We start from the raw sequence: 24,682 nt of genomic DNA, 5'->3' as shown, positions 1-24,682 counted from the left end.
GAGACACTAGAGGGAAGCCAAGATGTCTCAAAACCCCTCTCTAATAATACTGCTCGCAGTCCTAAAATCAAAGCTAAAATAAAGCATTCTTAACATGGTGTAGAAAATACCAGTTATACTTACTGTATGTAAAGGTGCCAAACAAATGATTAATTTACAGCATGGCTTTGCCGTTTCTTTCTCCTTGGCATTCTGCATGCTGTTAGGCTCCAGGCTGTCCCCTCTAGGTGTTCCCTTGGTGATGCCAAGAGCCTGGGAACTTTCACAGTTGTAACACTTGACAGTAATCCCTTGAAGCATTCAGACAGCATGAAAACTTGCTAATATACACTGTAAGTACAAGTGGTGAATATGTTGATGTGTTTCCTTCCTTTTTTACTGTTTGTTGCCAGTTGCTCCAGTAATTTCTATCCTGGACACAATTTTTTTGGTTATTATTTTTGCTACCCATCACACTGACAAGGCTGTCAGGATGTCTGGTTCATCCTCTCTGTGTGTCCCTTCACCAGCACTACAAAAAGGACTAAGTTTCACCCACAGCACAGGGGTAAGCAGGTTGCAAATATGGTCAGAACAACTGGTTTATATTTCTGCTCTGATCAGGCACAGGGTTTTCCCCTTAGTGTACACCAAAAAGTTGGTCATGTGATTAACTTCTCCTTAAGTTCTCCTTTCCCCCCCTCCCAGCTTCTTATTCTGCCACCCACGTTTGCTCCCAAACAAATAGCTGTTTATGCCTTTGCTGCTGTCCCCAGTTTTGCTGACTTAATATCTTCATTTGGGTTTTATGAGTGCCCTGAACTTTCTACCCTGGCCACCACTTCTGTTAAATTAGTACTGCTTTACTTCGTCCTTAGCACACCTCTGGTTCTCACCCCACTGTCTTTTTAGGAGTGACGCAAATCAGGGTTAGCCACAGACACATATACCTTAACATATCTGTTTATCTTCACTCCCCAGCAAAAGGGGTAACAAAACAAGAACAAAAAAAAAAAACAAAAACCAAAAACATTTGATATACAAAATAAGCTGATGGTAACACAATGCCAAAAATAGCTTATTATGTTAAGTGCAAGGGAGAAAAGCCTTTATATAAAGCTTGATTGCAACGACATTTCAATTTACCAGTTTAAATACAAGACTTGCATTAAAATATTTCTTCAGATACATCTCTTGCTCTCTAAGGTGGATTTTTTTTAAAATTTATATACACATATCCAGTTGTAACACTTGACAGTAGTCTCATGAAGCATTCAAAGATTATAACTTGATAAGTACACACTGTAGATATGAGTGGTTAATGTCTGTATGATCTCTTCCTTCAAGGGTTTATAACATTTTGTTGAGTACTAGCCTCAGACAGGTGACCAGCCACCTGATACAGTATCATACCCCCAAGCCCTTCCTAAGGCCCCACCGTCTATGCTTCCAAAGCTCACTGGATCCATATGGTGTTGCCTCTTTCTGGTCTGCGAGACTCCACTGTCAGTTCTCCAAAAGTAGAGAAAAACTGCTCCATTTCCTTCTGCAGCATATCATTCCTCTTCTCTGCATCCTCCTTCGCCCGTTCCGCGTTCCTCATTTTGATTTCTACCATTGTGAACTTCTTCCGCTCTTGATCCAGTTCTTCATGCAAGGCCATCATTTCTGACTCCAGGGTGAGATTTCTCTGCTCCAAGCTGCACAAATGAAATAAAAGCAGACAGCTCTTGAGCAGCACTCCTCACTCACACGAGCAGAAATGTACACCACCACCAAACTCATACATGTGTCTTTTTGCTTACAAAACTCGGACTGAATTTTTCATAGGTGTATCTACAAACTGTGACTTCAGCAATGAACCATTCTCATAGGGCAAACCTAGTAGCACATTTAGAAAACACCTTTAAACAGCCACAGAGGCAAACAGCTCCACCTAATTCATCAGGAGTGGGCTAGCTATTCCTTTTACTTCTGGAAGTGTTGACATGCAGCTCTTGCTGTAGTTGCACTAGGGTCACCTACAAGGCCAGAATAATGCCCTAAATACCTTTGTTTCACTGCTCATCTCCTTTTTTCAGCTGATCTGCCTGCTGGATCTATTTGCAAATACAGATCTGCATCTATCTGTAAATGTGGAACTCATGAAGTTCAACAAGTTGCCCCTGGGTTAGGGCAATCCCAGACACACCTATAGGCTGAGTGGAGAAGTGGTTGAGAGCAGCACTGAGAAAAGGACTTGGGGGTGATTGTTGATGAAAAACTCAATGTGAGCTGTCAGTGTGCACTCATGACCCAGACAGCCAACTATGTCCCAGGCTGCATCCAACGAGTGTGGCCAGCAGGCTGAAGGAGGTGATTCTGCCCCTCTACTCTGCTCTGGTGAGACTCCACCTGGAGGACTGCACACAGTTCTGGTGTCCCCAACATATGAAGGACATGGAACTGTTGGAGCAAGTCCAGAGGAGGCCACAAAGTTGATAAGGCGCAGCACCTCCCCTATGGTTGTGTGGAGATTCCATAGCAACCTCCCCGCATCTGAAAGGAGCCTACAGGGAAGCTGGAGAGGGACTCTTCATCAGGAACTGTAGTGATAGGATGAGGGGAATGGTTTGAGACTAAAAGAGGTTAGATATAGAAATTCTTTACTGTGAATGTGGAGAGGGACTAGAACAGGTTGTCCAGTCCAGTTGGATGCTCCAGCCCTAGCAGTGTTCAAGTCCAGGCTGGACTGGGCTTTGAGGAACTAAGTCTGGTGGAATGTGCCTCTGCCCATGGCAGGGGGATTGGAACTAGGTGAACTTTATAGTCCCTTCCAACTAGAACCATTCTATGATTTTATGATCTTAGTGGTACTAAACATACAGTCATCATGCATATTGAACATTGTATGAAGTGCTCTACTTAACACTGCATACTATGCTGAAAATAGTGCTGTGATCGAAAGCTACAACATTCTGTGTGCTGCACTTTGACCAGCAGCTGCTGTTGCCAGTAGCTCTCACATGTGATCCAACTATGACTTGCAGTGCCAGAGGTACAAGAGCTGCTGCGTAACAAGTGAGAACAGAAAGTCCTGAATAGCCTTACTGAAGAACCTTTATTACAGAGACAGCACATTCAGCTCTGCACTGCTATGTGCACTAGTTAATCCTAAACCCAGACTTTGAGGTTATTCACTGATCATTACGGCCAACCCCCTAGCAACCTTGTTGTGGATGAACAGAGTCCACACTATGTGTAGACAAAGACACATCTCTCCCTTGGCTTCTTTAACAGGTCTAAGCTGTGAAGGAAAGGCACAGGCAGAGACAGCACCATGAGCAGATGCTCACTGTCTCAAGAGGAATGAGGACCGAAAAGGAGTCAAGCAGCCTCCTCAGACCCAAAAACTACAGGTGGAATTGCTTTCACTGAAAGGTGATACTCAGTTGCCTTTCTCAGTCTCTGGAGAACAGGCATCAACTAATGATAACGTCATAAGGGTCTACTGATTTTGTTAATTAGATTCTACAGAAACTCACAAGGATCTGGCTGTACTTTTGATGCCAATAGGATAGCATGTCACAACCACGACAAACAACTGCTCTGAAACAAATCCCTTTGGATCATGGTGTCACAGAAGCAATGTCAGAGTATGTCAATACTGAAAGATGAGAAACTCACCGTCAAGCACCCACTGACACACTAGTGACTGTGGCTAGTGCAAGTCACTAGAGGGAAAGCTTCTTGGATTTACTCTGCAAAAAGCAGTCAGACAAACCATCTTACCTTTTTATCCTTGTCTCATACTCTAGTTTTTGCTTGACCATTTCTTGCTTCAAGCTGGACACCAGGCTGTGCAAAGCACTGTGATTGTTGGTACTGTTGGCCACAAACGTTTCACTGTTATCACTGCTGCTGGTGGCTCGGCTGCTATGGCCCCCCACACTCCTTCTGTCACTTTTGTTCTCGTAGTCACCCGGGTTAGAGAGGTCTTCGTGTGGTGGTCCATCTAGCACAGAGTCTTCAAAGTTACCCGCATAAAAGTCCTGCTCGGGGCAGGTGGTGGTGGATGAACGACAGGAGTTGGACTGCTCAGGGAGGGATATTTCACAAGAGGACGTTGACCAGGTAGCACTGTCCACACTCTGTTTGTCATCAGAGTTCACCATAGAGAACTGCTGGTGGACGTTGTCATAGGTGGAAAGCCTGTTGTGCTGGCCTGATTCATTCACAGATTCCTTCTGCTTGTTGTCCCTCAGTGTGACAAAGCCATTGGGCACCCAGCCCGGGCTCCGGCTGCTCACGGTGTTGCTGTGCCCATCCGTGCTAGAAACACCCATCCGCACACCCCCGTTCTGCACGCTGTGAGTTCCCATCTTAGTCACAGGTCCTTTCAGGGATGATGTTCTCCTGGCTTGCAGGGAACAGTTTGGTAAGGTCTGGCTCTTCTCAGGGCCCTCCACAGAGCTGCTGAAGGATCCATTGGTGACTATGCCACTACCTTTATTAAAAGCAGGATTTTTTTTCACTGTGAGTGGTGGGCTTCTGGTGACATCTGGTTTCTGGATGCTGTTCCTGGGGCTATTTGTCTTGCTGCCTGGCAGAGCAGTGGGAGACTCATTGTCCATGCTTCCCCTGTCCATGCTTCCCCTTTGGGGAGACTCAGGTGTGTCCCAAGAGCAGCGTCTCACTGCTGTCTCCTTGGTATTGTTGTTCTCTTTGTTCTGTAGCACCCCTGCAGTTGTCTTCTTTGGAATTTCATTGTTGTTGTTGCATACCTCAGGCCCCATCTGAAGGTCAGCATCCTTGGGAAACAGCTCTTCATGTTTGCTAATCATCACTGACATGAGCTGCTGGACTACTACTGTACCTGAAAGCAGACACCAAGCACATGGTCATGAATGGCCAGTTTTGTTTAAGGCATAATTACGCTTTATTCATCAGATTCCACAACTACTTAGCAAACACTCAGCTTATACAAACATTTACACAATGAATACATCTGTGTAACACCACGATTGAAGTGTCTCTGCCTACAGGGCCACATCAGCCTTACCACTTCCTTCCATCCAACCAAGCCAGGAAGCTTCACAGACCCCCTAAACAACAGGAACACTTGCAAAGAAGCTATTACCATGCCAGTAACTCCATCCCAGGAACACCATGGAAGGAGATAATGAGCAGCAAAGGATAACACCATTCTAAGTGATGTCTTCCTACTCGATGTGGGGATCATTTAAAAACCAAAGTCTTACTCTGGCACAGCACTTGTATCTAGTAGTTTAACAGAAAATGGGAAAATTTAAAATAAAAAGGGATTTGAGCTGCTGGAACACAGACATTTTAGTCTTTTGAAGCAAAACAGTGCAGTAATGAGACAGAATTTATCTAATATGAATGCCTTTAACCACTCTGTGGTGAGACTATATGCAACCAGGAAACTATGGCACATTGTAGCACAGTATGGAAGTAATGCAGGACCACAGCTTGCTACCTGCTGTAATAAATAACTACCTTTCCTCTTAAAGAGCAACCCCTTGGTGTGCACATGACTTGACTGCACTGTAATTTACACACTACCATTTAGAACCAGACTTGGTGCAGTAAAGATGTGCGACTCTATTTTGTTAAGCAGACACTCATTAAGGATTATAAAGAATATTTCAGGAACAAGGTCAAGGTAGTTATAACCACCTCATTTTTAAACAACTTAGAAGCTTTCAGAGGTATGCTGTGCTCTTCTAATCAATAACTTCCCACTGTGTAATACCATTTCACATCACCTCCTCTGTACTATTCTGGATGCTTATGCCCCATCCTTTTCAAATACAAGTACTAAGAGCCAACTCAACGTGGATACTTGAATACATCTTTTTTAAGTGGTCACAGCTGTTTTGTTTGCTAAGGCAAAATCATATATTAGAACTATGCAGCAGGAAAATTCCCTTAGTTACTCCCATGGCACACTTAGCTGTATTCCTTCTGAAAATGTCAGCTGTTAGGCGCAGAACTTTACTACTAACATTGCACTGTACTCAGGCAACTTTTACCACTGCATTCGACAGGAAAAAATGGCCCCATGGTTGGAATTTTGAAAACAAATCTCTCTTGAATCAAACAAAACCAACTCCTCATCCCCATTATACAGGTATGGTTACCCAGAGCTGCAGTTTGCCTTTGAAGGATTGTGCAATAAAAGTACTCTGAATCTTCAAAAGATAGCAATGAAGAAGGGTGGCCATGAGCACCAACTAATGTACAGTCTTCATTTATATATTTAACTATGTGTAGTCCAATTGCAAATCAGCAGTCTTCTGTCAAATCTTAAAGTAATGCTTAAAGAGAGGTCATAAATCTGTTCTATCAAACGTGTTTCTCATTAGTTAAAAATGTATACATATTTTCCTACAATGAGTGTAGCATCCACCCCATTTCCTAAAGCAGGCACCATCAGTTTAGCTGATGAACAAGCTGGAGAGTTGCCTTCAAGAACAGGAAAAACTTTTTATTTTCCCTTTCTACCCAGTTTAGAATCAATCAAACAAAAAACCCAATCATTCAACCATAGCAACAACAAAAAGCACAAACCCAAAAACTTTCTTGCTCAAACTTTCAAAAAATCCAAACCGATCAACTTCAGGCAACAGTGAGTTCTGGAAAAATATAAACCTAGATGATAGTGTTCTATTGAGGAATGGCTAACACCTCTCCCCATCCCAAATCTCCATTTCTGTCCCTGCCCCAGGTGAGCTGAGGGTACATGGTATTCCATCAGTAAATGACATCCTGTGAGACACCAGTCTTAAGTGACTTCAGTGGTATAAATCAGCTCTGTGACATCTCTCTCTCCAATTCCAATCTACTAAACAATTTGAACTACTTTTTGTACTATTTAATGCAAAAGTATGGAAAGAAGGGACAGTTTGCTACCTGACCAAGACAAACATTCACAGCAGTTATCTACCAGACTGCTAAGCCTAGAGAAGTGTCAGGGTAAGAGAAGTTACTCTTCCAGCCAGTCTGGGAGTTCTGTAGGTACAAAGAGACAGGTCAAAAGTGAAGCAATAAGCAGCATGTGTGCACACATGCACACAGAAAGGTAACTTCTGAGAGAGACATGACAAGACAGTTGAAGAGGAAGGAAACAAAGCAGGAAAGATTTGTGTTTGCCTCTAAAAACACCATGGGGAGATGGTGTAAGGTGTGTAAACTAGGACTTCAATGACACAGTGAAGCTTACCTCAGCACTCCTGTGTCAGACAGACACAGTGCACAGACACAAGTAGGTACAGAAACCAGGAGGAAGCCACAAATGCAGATTTCAGGGTACTTGAAGCTGCATAGCTGTGATGATACTCACGCATGGTCATGCAAGTGAATTGGACACCTGCTCTTGGAAACCCTTTTGAGTCAAATGCATGATCAAACCTTTCTCTGTGACAGTGAGAATCCAGACATTCAAGTGAAGATGATGATTAAAAACCCCTCTCAATTTAAAAGGTGTTCTGGCTGTCTGAGCTACTGTTCAGACAGCTAATCCTGAGTATTCATGGACTCCATACATGATTTGGAAATGCCATGTTTCTATTCACAACAACATAGTCACTGTGGTAAGAATTAAAAAGGAAGGAGGAAGCATAAGACTTGAGAAAAGCAACTAAGTGAACAAAGCGTACAGGGAATTGTTGTATCTAGGGAAGAGAAAAATAGTCATACTCACAGGAAAAGAATAATTCTATACACTGAAATAAACTATGAAAACTGCATTTTTTTTTGCATTTTGGTAAAATATTCAGTGCACTGTCTGTGTACAGCCCTCATTTCTGAGGAAGTTAAGTCAATCCTACACATTAAACAAAAGGTCTTTGGAGGTAGAAAAGGTGTCATGTACCTTATAGAGAATTAAAGTCACAAGGATGAAGCCTAAAAGGAAGTTATAGGAGGAGATTGTCATGCCCATATTTTTTTCTTAATCACAGCAAAAAGCTACAGCTGAACATGGCTGTTAGGAACAGATGCAGCTGACAAGTTGATCCCTGTTGTGCACAAGGCATGTAATATACAACTGCCTTGTGGGGGTCCTACACGGGTCACTGCAGTGTAAACCTCTACTAACTTTTTCTCCTCCTTAAGAACCACAGGTAAAATATTAACTGCACTCCAACCACATGTGCTGAATAAGAACATGCCATGTTTGCAGGAAGTTTTGAGGCAAAAAGTACACGTTTAGTGAAGCTGCCAGAGCAGAACAACCTCATGCAAAGTTTGTTTGCAATGCTCCATGTTTCAGTACATTTTACAGTAAACTGCAAGATTTAACCCAGAAGTTCATTCAAGTTGAGAAGTTCTGTGCCTATAAATCGGATATTTGGAACTTAGTGCACATACTACATGGACTGGTATGTGCTGTTAATCAACCTAAAGGCATTTCTGCTTTTTCTTACAAGTTATGTACAGTGAGCTCACCCTCCATGATAGTCAGAGGATCTTCCACTTTGGGGCGAAGGATGTTGGGGCCAAAAACAGTAGCCAGATTTTGCACACTCATTTTGTTTACACCTGAATAAGACTGGACTTCATCAAGGAATCTGTGGGGAAGAAAGAGGTCCTTAAGAAACATATAAACAAGAAATAAAAAATGCAAAGCACGTGATTGTTTCTTAACACAGTTCAAATATTCCATTCCAAATCCAACCTCAGTCTGTACTAATAACTCTGCTGAAGATGGCAACTTTCTCCAGCATAAGTAATCAATTACTTAGCTCATAAAATATAATGAAAATACAAATTGCAGTTGCAAAAAAAGGTTCATATTATTTTAAATGTTAAAATTGTTTATGCTTCAAACCCTCTATAAGTTCACAAATTGCAACTGTGCACCACATGTTTTTTAAGATCTTAGATGTATACACAAAACTATTCTATATACTACAGGACATAGAGTTTTCAAAGCTGTCAAATTCAGGAGTGCACAGCCAAGGCCAATAACTGCAGTTAGAAATGGACCCAGGGTCTTGTAAGGAGGACAGAATATATTCACTTCTCCCTTCCTGCCCTCCTTGCAGAGTGCAACTTGCTTATGAAAGTAAAGTCCTAACTGTGCACCTTGATAGAGCAAATTACTAATTAGCCATGAAAAAAACCTACAATTTTAGTGCATTCACTTGAGTTCACCAGTCTAAATGCGAGTAATGCTTTTCCTTCAGGGCACGTACACAGACAGGTTTGTCTGTCAGCTCAAAGCTATAAATACCATTGGGATATTCTTGCAAGACCACTTACCTACAGATATATTTCAGTAGATTATAATTGACAGCTGGCAGGCTCTTCACTTGCTTCACCAGTTCTTTTAGGCCCTTTAAGTGGTTTAGGGAAAAAAAAAAAAGAGGAGGCAGAGTTTCTTAGTAAAAATAAAAGGTCAGCAATTCCAATTACAAGACCACAAACACATCATCGAAACTGCAGTGTTAAATGTTAAATACAGGTTACAAACTGGAACAGCTTGTAGAATCCATTTAGGATTTGGCTAACAAGGATTAGCTCTGGAAAAAATAAACAAGTAAATAAATATCTTGGATTCATCCTGTCTTTTCCTTCTCTTTTGCTCTTTCTTTTTCGACCAGCAGCTCCATTCCTTTTTCTGATAAAAAGGCTGAGGCTTCCAGGAATAATTCTTGAACTAGCTGGCATTTCATATGAGAAACTCTTTGGTTATTTTACCCAGTTCTGGTCCATACTAGATTCAGACTAACAAACAGTTGTTTCAGTTTGTGCCCAACCTGGGAATGGGACACACAGAATATCACATACTAGTTTCTGTGCCCTGTGGAAAAAGACCCTGGTTATGTTCCTCAACAACCAGTGCCTTTAGACTCTTTTTCAGTATGGGATTTTGGTACTTTGCCAGCATCAGTGGGTTTTAGCTACAATATGTTATGAAAAGAAATGCAAATCAAGATGGGCAGAGCATGAGAGTGCACAAGTTTGCTGGCTGTGGGCTAAGGATAGAAGATGTGCAGCTTTCTCCCTTACTAGTGACTGCACTTTCACTTTCTGGATAGAGAAAGATCAACTGCCAGTCTACTCAGACAGCCTCACAGCTGGACAGCTAAGCCACCAAAAAGAGGATTGAAGTGGCTCATCACCTATAGCACTGATTTTTCACAAACTGCCAGGAACAACTCCAGCACTAAAAGGCTATTGGAATTTGAATTTTGCTTTCAAAATGAGTTTTAGAAAGTGCTTCATGGCACAGTTACAGAGGAGCTACACAAATACACTCTGGACTAAGCCAATATAAAGCTACCAAAAAATGTAATCTGCAAATTAATATCATTGACATATAAACTATATGACAACTAACTGTAGGGGTGTCAGGAAGCTTTACATTGGAGCTGTCAATGTTTAGAGACATTCACAAAACACACAAGCAAACAGCTCTGATGATCCCCTGCCATTATTTGTGCAAAGAGGAGCTTAAATTAAAGCGTCTGAACAGCTCACTGCCACCTTTTTCAAGCAGCTAACAAAAATGTGCACCTTTTAGCAGGCTGTAAAGGACAGTGAAGAAACCAGTCTGATTTCAGTGGGTGTAAGAGATTAAGGCCATAGGACAGTTTGTCACAAATCTTTCTTCCCCTCTCATTTCATCAGATGGGAACAACTACCGCCTTTGCTGTTGGTAGTCATCATGGAAAGTCAGAAAGGAGATGGTCTCTTACTAAAAATGGGCTCAAAGGAGCTCCTAATCAATTAATAGATTATGTAGGAGGGGTTCCAGTTCTACCAGGATTTGAAATGTCAAAAAGTAATTAAACAGAAATAACCACCTTAGAAAATGAGGGGAGTAGATTGAAATCAACAGGATAAACCTATTTGGATGTACTTTGAAAGAACATATCAGGGTTGACCTCATTGCCCATAAGCCCACAGAACAATGCAAAAGCAAACACTTGGTTTCTTATGTCTTCAGACCAATATACAGTAGGTGGATGCCACTGCAGGGCACATATTATGTGTCAAAACCCTTATTTTGTTCATCTGTGTTACGCTGCTTCAAGAAGTGGAATTGGGGGTGCTGGTTGACAGCCAGCTCAATATGAGCCAACAGTGTGCCCAAGTGGCCAAGAAGGTCAATGGCATCTTGACCTATATCAAGGAGGGGAGATTCAGATTAGATGTTAGGAAAAGATTTTTCACTGTTATGGTGTTCAGGCACTGGAATATTGCACAGGAAGGTGGTGGAATCAGCTGCTTCAAGAAGTGGAATTGGGGGTGCTGGTTGACAGCCAGCTCAATATGAGCCAACAGTGTGCCCAAGTGGCCAAGAAGGTCAATGGCATCTTGACCTATATCAAGGAGGGGAGATTCAGATTAGATGTTAGGAAAAGATTTTTCACTGTTATGGTGTTCAGGCACTGGAATATTGCACAGGAAGGTGGTGGAATCACCTGAAGGTGTTTAAGAGGTGTCTGGATCTGGCACGATATGGTGTGCTTCAAGAAGTGGAATTGGGGGTGCTGGTTGACAGCCAGCTCAATATGAGCCAACAGTGTGCCCAAGTGGCCAAGAAGGTCAATGGCATCTTGACCTATATCAAGGAGGGGAGATTCAGATTAGATGTTAGGAAAAGATTTTTCACTGTTATGGTGTTCAGGCACTGGAATATTGCACAGGAAGGTGGTGGAATCACCTGAAGGTGTTTAAGAGGTGTCTGGATCTGGCACTGGGTGATATGGTGTAGTGGTTTAGGGGTTACAGTGGTAGTGCTAGGTGGATGATTGGACTTGATGATCATCTTTAAGGTCTGTTCCAACCTTGATGGTTCTATGATTCTAAGAGAGTCAGGAAGATAGCCCACTTCACCTTTTTGAAGCTTTGTGATTCAATGACAGGCAATGAAAAGAGTCTACTGACCTTCAATCAAAAGTCAATAAAAGTTGGCATTCCAATGCTTAGAAGTAAATTACTCCCAATTTAAGGGCAAGAGCTGAACAGCAACCATCAAGACCCTTCCTTTTACAGTTCAGAATCTACTCCATGAAAATATACGTTTCTTCCATGCAAAATGGAAGCTGTTAACCCCAGTGATGGTTACTTGAACAGGATTAAGTGACACGCAATAAAATCTGCTACAGTTATGCTATGCACCTTTATTTAGACTTCCAAAGGACCCAGGTGGCAACAATTTTCATCTAAAAACTGCCTCAATTAATAGAAGCACATTTAAATTAGGACAACCAATAGCTTCTCCCCTCCTCAAAATCAGAACAGCTTTTTATTTCCTCTTACTCAAGTTACCAACTCACCGTTTCTTCCTCCTTGCTGAGCATTTTGGCACAGGAAAGAAAATCTTCATATTTTGCATATGGTACGACAGGTTCTGGGAGTTCCCTTAGGTACAGCTTAAGCAGTGAAGCTACTGTGTGCACATCTGTATTGCTGTTGGGTTAGAATACAAGAAGTCATTACTATGAATCAGGATGATACTGTGCGATTGACAGGCTAAACCCTGCCACTTTTCCACTGTCACCCCAGATTTCACTCATCAGCAGTACAGACATTTTCAGATCCTATCTGTAATCTGGTTTTTGTTGGGTTTGGGTTTTTTTGTCCTATCAAGAACTTAGGATACCCACAGGCTAATGTCTGTCAACTCTGATGATTTATAAATAATTAAACACAAGGCCAAATTTGCAGGCACAGGTATTGAGAAGATCCTGGCTCTTGCTGACAAGCATCTCCCATCAGACATGCAAAATCCATCTTAAATGATGCTTTTCATTTTCACTCCAGCCAGAAATCAAGCATTACATTAACACAGTGGGGATTATTCTCCTACCAGAGATGGACCCAGCTCTCAAAACATGCTCAGCATGTCTCAATTACACTGTATCACCACCGCCTCTGGTATCAGTACTAAGGAAGCAGGTTTTAAAGGAAACCATATATGCCACAGGTGTTTAGTTGAAGCTTATCCATGTGAATTACAGCTCTTTCCCCGGCATGCATCATTTTCCTACAAGCTCCTACAAAATGACTACTGTGCCTTTTAGCTGTACTCTTACACTAAAAACCTGGATATATTTTACACACAGAACCATAAATCCCTGGGAAATGAGTTTTAGCTCTATGCTGTAACAAGTAAGCTAAGACACCAAACAGAAAATGTCTGAATGTTAGCACAACAGGTAACATTATAAGGCTGACAGACAAAGACCTGAAATGACATGTGTTTTCCCATAACTACCTATGCAGAAACTTAAGGGGTTTGGGATACAGTTGGTAGGAGCCTCAGTCGTTTATCAGGCATTCTAAAAGTAAGAAAATGGGGAGAAGGACCAAAATCACAAGTTCAGAGTATGTAATCAGACTTAATTAAATGTTTCTGTGGTGTATAGTGTTATATTCTGGTAGCTCAGGAGTACTTCAATGAAAACAAGTATAAATTAGACAAAAGCTGCAAGTTAGCAGGAAGAAATCTCTCTTCCATTACATCTGACTCCATCTCTGGGTTTAGCTACTCAGGCATTTATTCAAATCCTTACTGGAATGTTCTATATGCTTTCCCTGGTCCAGATAAACACTTCTACCGCAAGCTGATATTTTCCCCTCTGATTTCTTAAAAATCATAAAAGTAGACACTAAATTATGCTCATTTCATTAATAAGAATCAGAAAAGACATTTCTACAATGTGCATTATTATGTATTTTCTTTTTCTTTAAAGACTTCACACTTGGAATATTTTTAAACTCAGTATCTCAAAGGGAACTTTGTGTGTTCCATGCACTTAAGCTTTGCTAAAGGTATGTTAATCATTATTTTAGAATGATCTGTTAAAACAGTAATGGCTTTTACTAAGTTAAATCTTAACAAGAATGAGAGAAACGACCTTAGATTAATGTGGTGTGGTATTGTCAAAACAGAAGAAGATAGTTGATAAAGCACTGTAAATGTTTAAATGTTAACCACCACCACTCTCCTCAAAACAGATTCTCAGAAAACATGTCTGTTTCAAACATGAATAATTCCCAGTCCAAATTCCAAAACCCATTTTCTAGAGAAATTTTAGAAAGCACTCATGCAAATCAAGATTTTTTTAAAGAAAGTTCAAATTCTAATCCCTCGATTGCAATCCTCTGTTGTAGAGTGGCTTGAATTGAAAAAAGTTTCCCCCACCCTGCTCCTGGAGGGCATATATTACATATGTAGGGGAAAGCACTAAACATGAAACTAGCTATAACTGTATTCTTTAATGAGATTTCAAGTGCTAGCTCAGATTTGGCCTCTAACCTTTCTGCTCTACCTGTTCCCAACCCAGGTGCCAACTAAGCGAAACAAAGCTCTTCTTGACATCCATTCACCATCCCTGGAGGTTTTCAAGCTGAGACTGGATGTGGCACTTAGTGCCATGGTCTAATAACCACAGTAGGGTTGGACTCGATGATCTTTGAGGTCCCTTCCAACCTGGTTGATTCTATGATTCCTGGCTAACAAAACTCTTCACAGACTGCACCACCTGAGGGCTTAAACCCCAGACCCCAGTAATCTCTCAGGTAGTTGCTTGCATGTTTTGCTGCCATCAGTGCTGCTCTTTAGAATACAACCATGTCATGCATGGCCAGGCAGTTGCCATCATTTGGCTAAGAAGCAATTTCATAGAGAGGTCTTCAGTTTCCTAAGTTGTCAGTGCATTGAGAAAGCAGAAAAGCAAAGAGAGGGGAAGACTTTTACTAGTCAGGCTCTGAAAAAGAGCAGCAGCCACAGACAGCACATGTGAACAGCATTAGGACAGGCCTGACAGTGCCACGTGAAAGGCAGCACAGAGAATTCTCTCCAGCTGCAGAGAATTTAACTCTGATTGCTCAGCATTGATTGTCTTTCTGAAGAATTTATTACTACCATTTTTGTTATATAAACAAGGAAACTCCCTAGACCTTCCTGAAGAAAATCTTTCCAGAGACTATTTGCATGAAACTAGAGAGACCTTTCCAAAACACAAGACTCAAAAAGGTGAGGGAAATTACTGAATTAAAAGTTATCACACAGGTCTCCCAGCAAGGGGATTAAGCAGTATCATCTTCCCTGCTTTGTACTGCCAGGATCATGCTTCATGCTGTCCATAAGAATGATTTCACACCAGTCCTTGGTGTGAAGTGGAACACTTGCTCCTTGAGGGCAAGGCAGATGGAGGATAAACAGGCTGAAAAAGGGGATGAAAGCCCTGAAAATGAATGCAATTTATAAATCTTCTTTTTCCAATGTGCAGTACTGACAGACTATCACTGCAAAGGGTTAGTTGAGTGCTAAAAACTGTGGCTCTACCATGGGAGAACAGAAGTGGGAAGGCAGGATGCTGAGGAGCAGGGAAACAGCAGGAAGCCTTGCGCTCTCACAGTAACCTCCTGAAGCACATGTTGTACACAAGGGTATAGAAAAGCAATACTACAAACTGCCACGAGATGGTGGGATTGCAAAATAAGATTGTGGAACATTTGTTTTGTTATGCTTTTTCTCCCTAAACTGTACCAGATCACTGCTTAGGACTTAATCTCTCCGTACAGAAATTGCCACACAGATTTTGGCAGCATAAGCAAATAGACATACTGCCTGGCAAGCTCTTTAAGAATTGCATTGCTAAATCCCTGTAGCAACAGTTAGACAAATGCTAGAAAGTTTATTCTCTAAGTGTAACTATGGGTAAAAAAAGTCAAAATTTTTATAAGAATCTAACTAAAAGAATGTTTCACAGAATCTGAGAACCATTTAGACCTTGCACTCTAGTATTCACCTTTTGTTTTAAAATAGAACTTTTAAAATGGCAGACTCTGGTCCTAATCCATCTGTATTTCAGGTGTTTCAGTTCATAAATGCCACTAAGCATATTTCAGCCACAGAGGACAGCTGTGAGTTTCAAAGAGGTGCTGAACTGCTCTCTGAAGGATCAGGAGCATTTATTTCCCTTCTCAGTCTACTGTGTTCTATCTACAGGCTAAGTCAACACAGCATTTATATATCTGCCTTGAGGGCAATTTGTGCAGTTTTAAAGAGGTGAATCTGCAGGGCCTGTGGAGGACCTTTCACTCACAGACTTTTTCCAGCTACAACAGATCAGTTTAAGACAAGGCACTATTCCTCCCTTCAAAACTGCCCTTGTTTATATTCTAGGACCATTACAGCTCCAGAAACTTAATGATTATACCCATCTTCGTATTTCTTTTGCTATCTGACAGTGTAATATCAAAGTGTTTCGTGATAACACATTCATAATTAACATGATTAAAAGTATTCATTAACATGTATTAAAATACAGTATGTCAATTCCAACAGAAAATCCTCTGTTATCTAAATTGGAACAACCCTCATTAACCAAGGCAGACTTTCTCCAAGTGCACAATGAATAATTACAAGCTTGAAGTGGGAATGACAAAGCACAAAGTAGGAAATTGAATGTAACACAAAAAGCATCAGCAAGCTGAGGAACTGTCTATTTCAGCATGTTGTGCTGGAAAGTCTGAGAAAGATGACTTATCTCACTGAAATATTAATACTGCTTTACTGTTGATGTTTCCAAAGGAGCAGCTCCCACTCCACCACTGTTCATGGAAAGGCATGACAAATGCAAATGCATCCCAGCCTCTCCTTAGTCATCAGACTACCCATATTCAAAGCCCCATTCAGCTGAACTTTGTCATTAATATCTCTCATGGCATTGCTGTTTTGACAGCACTTTCCTTTGTGATCCCACAGACACCGTGGAAATGGCTGTCAGACCAATTACACTGCCTAGAGTTTTTTACTCTCTCTACCATAAACAATATCACTGAGGCCCAGCAGGTCACCAGAAATCCAGGCATAACCCTCACACTCAGACAAGCAGACAGCATGTTCAGAGAGCTGGAGTCAGCAATTCAGAGCACAAAGCCAACGAACCCCTCATAAACTCCCAGAGAGGAAATATGAACAAGGCAAGGTCACATTACAAAAAGATTAATGCTCTGCCAAAAATAGCTCTAGATCATGATGACACATAAACAGTTTGCATAAAGAACAAACAGTAGGGAACAACAAGCTGTGAGGCTATAATTCAATTTAGGAGTTCTGGTAATAAACGGAAAGAGAACGTTGCAGTTCAGTTTGTGTACCAGTACCTCCCAGAACTATTAGAATTACAGTCCCATCGTTTCAGACATGCCACAGATCACAATCCTGGAAACAGGATCCATCACCAACACATCCTGTTCCCACCACAACATTTGTGACCACGTGTCTGCACTCAGGACTGTGCAGCAGCTCCCAGACCAGCATAACTGTTCTCCTGACAGGGAAGGATGAGTTCCAAACTGGCTAGCCAATGTGTACCTTTGTTGTCAGTTTGCTGGAACCCATGATCAACCAGTGATGAAACGCTGAGTAAGAAACATCAAGGGAATATTACAAATGTCCATAACTATGTACAGAGATTCAGAGTACTGTGACTGCTGAGAACCCAATACCCAGCAAAGGGCAAGGCCTGTGTTCAGTAATATCACAGTCAATCAGGAGTGGTTTGACTGATTTGGGGAGTCAGACTTTGATCCAGAAATTCAAAGGTCAGGTTTAACACATAACGTCACTGGTTGAATATCCTATATGATTTTTCTTCCCCTATGTGAGTATCTTTAAAGCATTACTTTATATAATTTTCCTATATAACACGTATCTAGTACAGGTAGTACCATGCATAACCTAAGTACCAGGTGAAATTTTGCCTACAACTTGTGAAACACACACGAAAGCACTCACCATTTTAAGCTCCTAGCTGCTGCAAAACTCTGCCTCTGCTTTAAGTTAACGACTGATCTTAATTCTTCTTTTTCAGTTTAGATAGAGAAATAAACCAAATATATTCTGCCCCTTTGTCCTCGTGCTCCTAATTTTTACAATTCAGGCTACCTTCCATGGTCCTCAAGGAACACTGAAGATTGACAGACTGTTTCCAAGTTAGACATCCACTGCAGTAGTTGTAACAGCAGTCAATTCATTCAGGTTAGAGTGTGATGTTTTCAAAACAGCAATTAAGACAGCAATTTGAGATAGACAAACAGAAAGACAAATTCTATGGAAGGATGTTAAAAATTACATGGAAAAATACAGATCCTTAAAGAGAGACACAACTGCTTTTGGGTAAGGTGGGCAAAGGCTTAAGAAGCAAATGGGTTCCTAATGTTTTTTTCCTAATGGGTTTTACACATTAGGAGGATTGGAGGTGTGGAGGGTTCTAGGTATGGAGGGTTCTAGACAGTGAGTGCGCTAGGTTATTAGGGTTCTAGGTGTGGAGGGTTCTAGATAGTGAGTGCACTAGGTTATTAGGGTTCTAGGTATGGAGGGTTCTAGATAGTGAGTGCTCTAGGTTATTAGGGTTCTAGGTGTGGAGAGTTCTAAGTGCTGAGGGTTTTGCCCATTAGGAAAAAGATCAACCAGCTCCAGTGAATATGCTGCTGAATTATTTTATCACTTGATATATTGTTCAGAAAGGTTGCTGAGTTTCTCCAAGACTTTTCAGGGATTGCAAGCAGATGTAAAACATGGAAAACCACCACAAAGAAACTACCTGTTCTTTTTTACTGGAAGAGGAAGGCACAAGTCTTGCAAACTTAAGAATGGTTTAAAAAATACACTCTCAGTGTATTTTACTTCCACATAGCAACAAAATGTCATCCTTTTTATAAAGGTGACCATGGCCATCTAAGAAGCCATTTGTCATTGGCAAATGAAATACGTGGCTGCCTTTTTTTTGAAAATCACAGCTGACACACAAACCATTTCTGCAACTGAAATTCATGCAAAGCAACTACAAACGTTCATTCACTGCCAGTGACTAAAAACGCACTCAAGACACCAAAACCAACTAAAAACACAACAGGACCCCAATTAAACTGATTTAATGACCCTCGCCTCACACTAGAAATGTGTCTCCTAATGTGCATTTAATTGCTAGACTAGGTCTTTAAGTTGTGCCATGTGAAGAGGTTATTTCTGATAGCTGGTTAGAAAGAGGACTGGAATTGGAAAGGACATGGAAGTGGCTCCAGAGGCATAATTGATGAGCAGATTGTGCGGATCAGGGAAGGAAGCCTGGAACAGGCAAAAACCAACAGGAATTTTCACAGGCCTAAGGCCATTTGTGTTTGGCAGGAACCAGCTTTCTAGTAAAGACTTCATTTCACATAAAAAATGTGGGGGTTTAGGCATTACTGCATTTTGCCAGTACAAAGCAAAGAAAGCCCCTTCCTCTTGGGAAACTATCTTCTTCTAAACAAACTCTTATGTACAGGCTTGTATTGGAAAATAAAGAACAATTTTTACAACCAGTGATTTCCAGTTGCAGTATGCACAGAACCAGTGCAGAATCAGCCCCACTGACACAGGTCCCATTTCCTGCAATCACCAAAACTTTAAAACATTCTTTGTCTCTGGAGGAAAATAAGCATTGTCCATGTGCTCCTTCTCACCTTGAGAATATTATATTTTTACCATCTTTGTCACTGTCTTATTTTGCTTCAACATTCTCAGGGATGAAATGCATAGGAACAGACCAGTTCTACATTCTGGATTATTTGGCTCCAGTAAATAACAGTTAGCATTTGTTATCACCTGCTGCCACTTATGTACCCTTTGCTCAGCTGATTGCAATGGTGACTAGAGCAGGAATTCATACCCACACGAGAACGTAGCAGGATTTTGCTTTGCTAAATATGCATTTATGTGCTTTCCTTCTCTCTTGTGCATACACACAAATGATGGCAGGTGAGCTATGTGATTTTTTAACTCCTCTGAACTACTGAACTATATACATCAGAGATAGTTACGAACATCTAAGCCCCATACATCAATCAATCATATTAATTTTCTTATTAATGTTTGTTTAAGTGACATTTCAAACATATTTTCTCCCTGGGCAATCTTAATTTGCATGTGATCTGGTAGTAATTGTGATGAACAGCAGATGGTAAGAAGTAATAAAAGAGAAATCCAATTTTTTACCCCTCCTAGGTAAAAATTGTAGAACAAATCCTTATGATATTTTCCACATGCAGTGCCATATTCTCTATGCTAATTTTACAGAACAAATGGTCATAATCCACTTTGTATCATTACAAATGTATGATTTGTAAAGGAGATGAGGGACTCTATATGTAAAATATAAGCCACATAAGAAGGGAAAAGCAAATACCCCAAGGACAAGCAAAATGGATTCCCTGGAGGGAGAAATTTTACACAGAGATGGAGCTGTCTTGGAAATACCAATGATATTTCAAACAGCAGCAAACATGAGTGACTGTCTAATTGCACTATTGGCTCCTTAAAGCAAATTTCACCATATGTGCAGATATATTCTGAGAGAATGAGGTAGTTATTGATTTTTGGTTTTAAGCTGACATAGAATTTTGAGGTCTCAGCATTTTTCAATTGTTGCAGCTGCACAAGACTGTGAGAAATGATGCTGTTCCAGCTTTCATACCAGGGGGCCTATGGTGTTGGATGTTTCAGATCATATACTGGGTTTTCTCAGTCTGTGAGTTTGAGAAATTTTAAATACTAGTTCCATTCTCACACATAATTCTCCAGCAACATCTTATTCCAAGAGTAAGATAAAGAACAATTAATACATTAAGCTTTTTGCCACTCTCTGAGTTGTCCTGGCCTCACTCTGCAATTCTGTAACTGACTTCAGCTGCTAACCAGTGTGAGAGCTACCATTTGTCAAATGTGTTTGATGTTTCAAAACATGGCTGCATTTTCTTTTGAGCAAAGCTATTTTACTTCTTATTTCAAATTTGCTATATTTCTTCTGCTTGGATTTGTTCTGTGGTCTTCCTTGCCCACCCCACCTGGAATACTGTGTGCAGTTCTGGTGCCCTCAATGTAAGAAGGACATGGAACTGCTGGAGCAAGTCCAGAGGAGGCCACGGAGTTGCTAAGAGCACTGGAGCATCTCCCCTGTGAGGACAGGCTGAGGGAGTTGGGGCTGTTGAGCCTAGAGAAGAGAAGGTTGTGTGGAGACCTCAGAGCACATTCCGGGATCTGAAGGGGCTCCAGGGAAGCTGCAGAGGGATCTGTGTTAGGAGCTGCAGTGACAGGACAAGGGGCAATGGGTACAAATTGAAAGAGGCGAAATTTAGGGTAGATATTACAAAGAAGCTTTTTCCCTGTGAGGGTGGTGAGACCCTGTCCCAGGTTGCCCAGGGAGGCTGTGGCTGCCCCAGCCCTGGCAGTGTTCACAGCCAGGTTGGATGAGCCTTGAGCAACCTGCTCTGGTGGGAGGTGTCCCTGCCCAGGACAGGGGGTTGGGGCTGGATGACCTCTAAGGTCCATTCCAACCCCTAAAATTCTATGGTTCTGATAGGGGTGCAGATAGGAAGGCAAGAGGGCAGAAGGGTGGGGTCTCCACAGAACTGTGGACAGCAGTTGAACTCAGGCAAAGAGCAGAATCTCGCAACACCTGTAAGGTGTTTTAAGCTGTGCAACCATCTTAAAACAAAAATGACATTTTAAACGAGTTCTAACCCTGGCTGTATGACCTCACCTCTGGTTTTGCTTTTAATTCTACATTTTCCATATTTTACTGAACTGGCTAAGAAAGTATAAAGAGAGGATTATTTGATGGCAATTTATCACACAAACACATACACAAGCCTACACATACATTTCAAAGCATCCTCACTTGCTCTAAAGTTTTTGTTTGACTTAGGTGCACTTATACACGGAAAAAAAAAGGTCACTATGAAAAATGGTAAACGCCTCAAACATCAGCTCTTTGTATTAGTTCTAACACTGACGACAGCAGCTAGTCTTTCTCCCAGTCAGAGTTGGTGACCCAGCACTGCTACGGAAGTGTGACCTGTATTCCATTGTGTTTCGTGCCCCGTGAACAAAAACGTCTGCTCTGCTATAATTGTAAAAACCTTTATTACTACTGATGTATAAGCAGGGACAAAATGTAAATGAACAAACAGAAGGTAGGTAGATTTTGCACTGGGGGACTTTTGACTAGTAAGAACACATATTTACAGATTAAACACAGTGGATCTGGAGGGTCAGGAGAGAAAGTAACATGGATGCCTAATGTAGATATTTCTTTCTCTACAGCACTTTTCAGATTGTGGCCACTTTCCAAGACCTCAACTTGCCAGACAGGTTGCATCTAACCTGCAGACCACGCTGCTGTTCAGCTGAATGAAAAGTTACCCCTGAACAAGGTAATCACACAGACACATTATAAACACTGTGAAATGAACTTCACCTCCAAAGTTTACAAATGGAACAAAAGGTTGGAGGAAAAAAGCAGATGCCCAGTGGAAAAAAATGTAGAGATCAGAGCAGAATTTATATCTGCTTGACTTCTGGACCATTGCTACACCTAAATCACACCTCTCCAAACTCCAATGTGAAAAAGTAAACAGGAAAAGTCCCCTTCAGAAGACATGTGGACGGCCAAGGTCGATGTTCTATAAATTCTCAGCTTCAGAAGCAGAGCTGCAGGAGCAGCGATTTATAGGCAGCTCCTGCTGGTGTTTCTAATTGCTAGAGTAGACATTACGTGCATTCTTCACAGCAGTACCATGTAAAATCTCATCTCCTTTTCATTTGCTAAAGCTCAGCTAGCATACCTGTTCATCGGGCTAATTAGTGTGTGCTACAGATGTTGCTAGATAACCTTGAAAAGAAAAAAGACGTTGTGGCTGAGCCCTGGTCTCATCTGCTCTGAATAGTTAGAACTTGTGCGCTTCCTTCAAGCTGTACCTCTCAGTGGGGTGTTCAGTACATCATCTTCCTGGAGTTTGGGGGTGGCTTGTTTCTTTCAGCATTTCCTCAACAATTATTTGGCTTACAGGCACAGAAAAAAACCCTAACCTTTTGTTTCTGCCATTCGCCTACTTGTACTTTTGGCAGAGATAGAGATGATCAGTAATATTTATCTTAATGTCCAAGAAAGGGAAACATACCCAATAGATGTTTCTTTACCATTTTAAACAAGGTACACAGTATTTGAATAGTGAGTATGCCACAAACATTTATCAGCTAACACTTGTCACTTCCCACAGTCCTCTGACTCCTTAAAGCTATTTATTAGTTGATTAATTATCCTAACTCTCACCTTCCAATGAGAAACTAATGAACTTCATAGGAAAACAATTCACTTTTCTTTTCCAGAGCATTATAAATTCTTAACTTTTCTTTTCAAGTGAGAGTCAGGACTGAGGAACTCGCTGGAGATGAAAGAGCATTACAGGTGCCTGCCTTCTGTGCATCTGTGATACACAAACCTTCAGGCTTAACAAATTTGCTCACTTCACAGGAATAGAGAATGGAGTGACATAAATGATGTACAGCAATCAGGTTCAAATCATGGCCTCTTTTTGCACTCAATGATCAAGCTGTACTTTTCTTCCTGTTACTTGGATTGCTATCAAGACAAAGGTCCCACATAATAAATGCAATCTGTCTCTACTTCCTAATTCACATTGGACCCTCAGTTGGAGTGAAGTATCCCAATTCCACTGTGGAGGTGTTACACTGATGTCACATGCTGAGGGCAACCACTGTTTCATCAGTCTCTTGAATTAGAATTTCATTATCCTCAATTAATTCTGACCAGAGTTAAAAAGGTCTGTGTGGCATTCATAATCCACTGGTTCTGTTTCTCTGCACACTCTGAATATGTGGACTACCACTATCAATGCTAATAGGAAGAGAGCTGAACTTGCACAAAAAATCAGCCTTACAGAAGACTAAAGCCATACACAGCTGTGTGAACACGACTAGGTTTTCCTTGGCCCAGAAAATTCTCAGTAATTTTCTAAAACTGCATAAATATTGGAATACAAATTGAACCCGGACCCTCGAAACCACATAGGTTTGTTATTATGGTCAGAGCAACTTATAAGATCAAAGGCCCAAAATATAAAGGCATGCATAAAAGCATACTTCCCTTCCAGTCAGTTTTATAGGTAACAGAACATACTGAAATTGGTGATAAGAGAAATTCTTCCTTTGTAGAACTGAATAAACACCAGCATCACCACTGCATTTCAAATTATATTAAGAACAAGGCAATCCAGATATTTTTGATTAAGCCAAACCATTAGCAATACTTCCCCTAACCAGTTTTTCACAAAAGGAAATTCTCCAGAAATGCTTTGAAATCAGACATCAAAGTCAGGGGAAAGAAAAAAAGAAAAAGAAGACACTTCTGAGCGATAATAGGAAACACACAGAAAAACCTACAAAAACATGTCATTCCCTCTGCTGCTGCCATGTGTTCTACAGCACCACGGCTCAGCCAGCACAGCACATCGTGTCCTGCCTAGGCTTCAGGGAGTGGGGAACAGCTGGAGGGTTTTACCTGTCAAAAGAAGGCTTCTCTCCACAGTCAAATGCATCCTGTAACTCCTTGACAAGATTAGCCTGCCCAGGCAGTCGGAAAAGGCCTTCCTCCTTCAGCCCCCGCTGTCGGATGAAATCCACACACTGCTCCACCAGCATGGGAGCCAGGCGCTGCCCATAGCGCTTCTCGTAGCGGACAGTGTCTTCCAGCTTCTGCCCAAAAATACCTGCACCAAAAGCAAAGATGTGACTTGGTTGAGCACCATGAAAACATCTGAGGAGCCTGTGCCCTCTATAACAACCCACAAAATTTACAGGTCGTTTAAATGCATGGACAACTGAGCTACT

General features: G+C 41.3%; 1 protein-coding gene across 2 annotated transcripts in view; it reads right to left on the bottom strand.

Annotated features, from left to right (window-relative positions):
- Positions 1–926: 926 nt before the first annotated feature.
- Positions 927–24,682, bottom strand: part of ARHGAP24 (Rho GTPase activating protein 24) — a 36,455-nt gene continuing 12,699 nt past the window's right edge. For both annotated transcript variants that reach the window (XM_009081550.1, XM_009081549.1), the window contains exons 2-7: positions 24,354–24,561; positions 12,273–12,405; positions 9,247–9,320; positions 8,431–8,552; positions 3,751–4,834; positions 927–1,679 (exon numbers count right to left, since the gene is read on the bottom strand). In XM_009081550.1, the coding sequence (XP_009079798.1) occupies positions 1,436–1,679; positions 3,751–4,834; positions 8,431–8,552; positions 9,247–9,320; positions 12,273–12,405; positions 24,354–24,561 (1,865 nt within the window). In that variant the 3' untranslated portion in view covers positions 927–1,435. The remainder of the gene's footprint in view (positions 1,680–3,750; positions 4,835–8,430; positions 8,553–9,246; positions 9,321–12,272; positions 12,406–24,353; positions 24,562–24,682) is intronic.

The sequence above is a fragment of the Acanthisitta chloris genome, unplaced genomic scaffold (genome assembly GCF_000695815.1).
Source record: "Acanthisitta chloris isolate BGI_N310 unplaced genomic scaffold, ASM69581v1 scaffold5649, whole genome shotgun sequence".
Lineage (NCBI taxonomy): Eukaryota > Metazoa > Chordata > Aves > Passeriformes > Acanthisittidae > Acanthisitta > Acanthisitta chloris.
This window is presented reverse-complemented; position numbering and strand designations above follow the sequence as displayed.